This window comes from Dipodomys ordii, unplaced genomic scaffold (assembly GCF_000151885.1).
Source record: "Dipodomys ordii isolate 6190 unplaced genomic scaffold, Dord_2.0 Scaffold183, whole genome shotgun sequence".
NCBI classification, from domain to species: Eukaryota; Metazoa; Chordata; class Mammalia; order Rodentia; family Heteromyidae; genus Dipodomys; species Dipodomys ordii.
In genome coordinates this window covers 129,090-132,889 of record NW_012267399.1, presented here as the reverse complement: position 1 = coordinate 132,889, position 3,800 = coordinate 129,090, and the positions used below count along the sequence as shown (strand labels likewise).

General features: G+C 39.1%; 1 protein-coding gene across 1 annotated transcript in view; it reads right to left on the bottom strand.

The window, feature by feature from the left end:
* Positions 1 to 1,143: 1,143 nt before the first annotated feature.
* The window catches only part of Tph1 (tryptophan hydroxylase 1), a 29,978-nt gene continuing 27,321 nt past the window's right edge, over positions 1,144 to 3,800 (bottom strand). Inside the window, exons 8-9 of the mRNA XM_013034117.1 lie at positions 3,122 to 3,156; positions 1,144 to 2,136 (exon numbers count right to left, since the gene is read on the bottom strand). Of these exons, the coding sequence (XP_012889571.1) occupies positions 1,962 to 2,136; positions 3,122 to 3,156 (210 nt within the window). The 3' untranslated portion in view covers positions 1,144 to 1,961. The remainder of the gene's footprint in view (positions 2,137 to 3,121; positions 3,157 to 3,800) is intronic.

The window sequence follows — 3,800 nt, the reverse complement described above, 5'->3', positions numbered from 1 at the left end:
CTGTCCCTCAGCTCTTCAGCTCAAGGCTAGCGCTCTACCACTTGAGCCACAGTGCCACTCCCAGCTTTTTTCTTTTTGCTTATGTGGTGCTGAGGAATCGAACCCAGGGCCTCAGGCATGCAAGGCACTCGCTCTACCACTGAGCCACCTTCCCAGCCCCTTTAGTGACTTTTTTTTTGTATGTGGTACTCAGAGCCTCATGTCATCAAGTGATTTTACTACCATCATTTTGAAATTCAGTAATTGATTTTTCAGCATGATCAAAATTTATAAAAATAACCAGAATATAATTTGCTTTGGGCAAAATTATGATTTTCTAACTATTCTTTTTCAACAACTAAATTATAAAATAACCAATACTTCAAATGATTTCAGATTAGCTAATAACGAATGTATTTACTATCAAATGTATAGCTGTTACTACTAAAATACACAGTGATATAAAGATCTCAAATAGCATAAATTACTCTTTCAAATCCTATTTCATAATAGAACATAAAATGAAATAGAACTTTTAAATCTTTTTTGATATATCCTTCTGGAGTCTTAAAAAGGGACTCAAAATTTAATGGCCTTTTGAAATACATGTTAAATAGTATACAATTTGACTAGTGATGAAAGAAACAAGGACAGAGTTTTAAAGCAGCTTATTAAATCTGGAAAATAAACAGAAATATGACCCTTAATATTCTACTGGCAGTAATGAGATTGCTGGGAAAGTCTATTGGGTTTAATTCTGGTGATTCTGATACTTGGCAGGGTTGCCAACCCATTCTTCTATCTGAGTGGTGTCATATGAAATTCCATAACATTAAACTAACTTATGGAACAGCTAGATGAAAATATCCAGCAGGTAGTTGGAACTAAGAGTCAACATTCAAGAAAGATGTCACGCTTAGAACTGCAAATACTGGAGTTATCCAAAATAAGAATGGAGGCCTTTTTGTGCCTATAAAACAAAACATGAGGGCTGGGAAGGTGGCTCAGTGGTAGAGTGCTTGCCTTAAATGCATAAGGCCCTGGGTTCGATTCCTCAGCACCACATAAACAGAAAAAAAAGCCGGAAGTGGCGCTGTGGTTCAAGTGGTAGAGCGCTAGCCTTGAGCTGAAGAACTGAGGGTCAGTGCCCAGGCCCAGAGTTCAGGCCCCACGACCAGACCAAAAAACAAAAAACATGATATTTTTTGTTTTTTAAGACTTATTCTACAATCAACCCTTCCAGACTTAGCCACTTTTTTTTTTAAAAAAAACAGAGTCAAACACTGAATCCTCCTGCCTCTCATTCCTGAATGCTGGGATTATAGGCATGTGCCACCACATCAAGCTGATATTTAGCTATTTCAGGCTTTTGTTAGTTATAGGACTTAAACTCGGCCAAGTCACTATCCCTGAGCTCTTTTGCTCAACACTAGCACTCTATCCTTTGAGCCACAGCTCCACTTCCATTTATCTATTTCTATAAGACTAGACTTGAAACTAGACTATCTATATGTTCTTTACTAGGCATGCTCATATGTGAAAATTTCTGTAATTTTGCTCATCTTAGCATCAAGGGCAGCTTGTCTCCTATTAAATTTATATGTGTGACTGCAGTTGGGCTCAGCACAAATTCAATGATGTAACAGACATAGGTAATAATTATGGGTTAGCTCTGCAACAATGATCAAGTGATCAGAAAGGTCATTTTACTCAAGAAAAACAAGGATAAATGGAGTAAAAGTATATCTATCACTGAGTCAAACAAATTCTCTATTAAAATGGGCAATTAGTAAATTGCATGATATATGAATTTTATACCTCAGTAAAGAATAGACAAAATAAAAACTGGTGTGTTCATGCAGACATGGGTGGGATTAGAAAGCGTTGCTTAGCCAGAAGCAGTTGTCACTCCAGTCAGGTCTTCAGTTGTCCCTGAGCTCTGAGCTGATGCTAGATGGCTTTGTGGATTAAGACTATGATTGTCACATACTTGACTGCCTGCTAACCTTAGCAAGGGCATCACTGACAATGTCGAGATCATGCCGCAGGTCGTTCATGGCGCTGGTTATGCTCTTGGTGTCTTTCAGGATCTGAATACTCTGCGTATATGGATTATACTTCACTCCAAATGTACGCTTAATTGTTTTGGTAAATTCTCTATTTCAGAAAACAAGTATGAGACTGTCAGTTTCTTGAAAACAGGCAATGATGAAAACTAAACATATAACAACCAAAAATAAACCTATTTCACAGAGTAGACAAAAAAAACAAGTCTTTATTCAATATGTGGACAGCCAATGTAGTCTTTCCTACCTGCCTGTGCAGAGGCCCCATAGAATCCAACAGGTAGGAAACCCTAAAGTCCCCTGACATTATTAGAAAAGAACCTAGAGATCACTTTCTTCATGATTACTACTTTATATATCCTTTGGATTCCTTTTCTTTCTTTCTTTCTTTCTTGCAGTGCTTGGAATAAAAACCTAAGCCACATGCCAGGAAGTGCTAAGCCACAACCCTGCTCTCTTTACTACACTAAGGATAGTAACCACAGTAGATTTATCTATCAGTAGGTAATGACATCACTTGACTATGTGTAATCCTCAGCTATATTCTACATCATATATCTACACACACACACACACACATACACAGAGTGAAGGCATGCTGGGAAAGCCAGAAAGAGTCCTGCCTCTTACATACTTTCTACTTAGAATACTCTAGCCTCCTCTCAAATAAGTTAAATGCTACTCTGTCTTTAAGCCTCCTTTATCATTTGAATTGCTCCATGGTAGCTTCAATAACTAACGATCATGTTCAGGACTCCTAAGGGTAATTGTGCAGCTAAGTATAATTGGACATGAGTAGGAACTGAAATCCAGGTTTCAACCAATTTGGTTGAAAAATGGTCCCAAGAGGGGACCACTTCTAATTTGCATAAAGGTATCATCTGTGCTAGAAAAAGCCCTGCTGGAATTGTGTACTTCTGTGCATGGATTAACTCCTCAACAATAGCCAATCCTTAGAAACTAAGGAAGAGGCCTTCAATTCCTATCTGTTCCTTCCTCACAGTGTGACCAAATGTTGTTTTGTTAATTCTGCTTATATAGTCCTTTCCTTTCCTTCTACCTCTATCTTATTTCACCTGAAGACCAAAAGAAAGTCTTCCAAAAAGTGTTTCTGTGAACAATATTTTATTTATTCACAAGCGTAAAGTATACTCCAATCATAGTGGCTCACACTTGCTACCCCAGCTACTCGGGAATCAGAGATGGGAGGAGGATGATTCAAGACCAGCCTAGAGAGCCAAGAAATTAGTGAGACCCTATTAAAAAAAAAAAAGTAGCCAGGTGCCTGGTGGCTCACACCTGTAATCCTAGCTACTCAGGAGGCAGATCTCAGGATTGTAGTTCAAAGCCAGCCTGGGCAGGAAAGTCCATGAGACTCTTATTTCCAATTAACCACAGAAAACCAGAAGTGGCACTGTGAGTCAAACTTATAGAACTCTAGCCTTGAATGAAAAAACTCAGGGAAAGCACCTAAGTCCCAAGTTTAAACCCCACAAATAATAATAATAAATACGCTGAGTATGAAGGAAAATGTCTATGATCCTAGTTACACAGGAGGCATAGCTAGAAGGATCATGGTTTGAGGCTGGCACAGGCAAAATCATAAGGCTCGGGGCTGGGAAGGTGGCTAAGTGGTAGAGCACTTGCCTTGCATACATGAGGCCCTGGGTTCGATTCCTCAGCACCACATAAGCAAAAAGAAAAAAGCCGGAAGTGGTGCTGTGGCTCAAGTGGTAGAGTGCTAGCCTTGAGCTG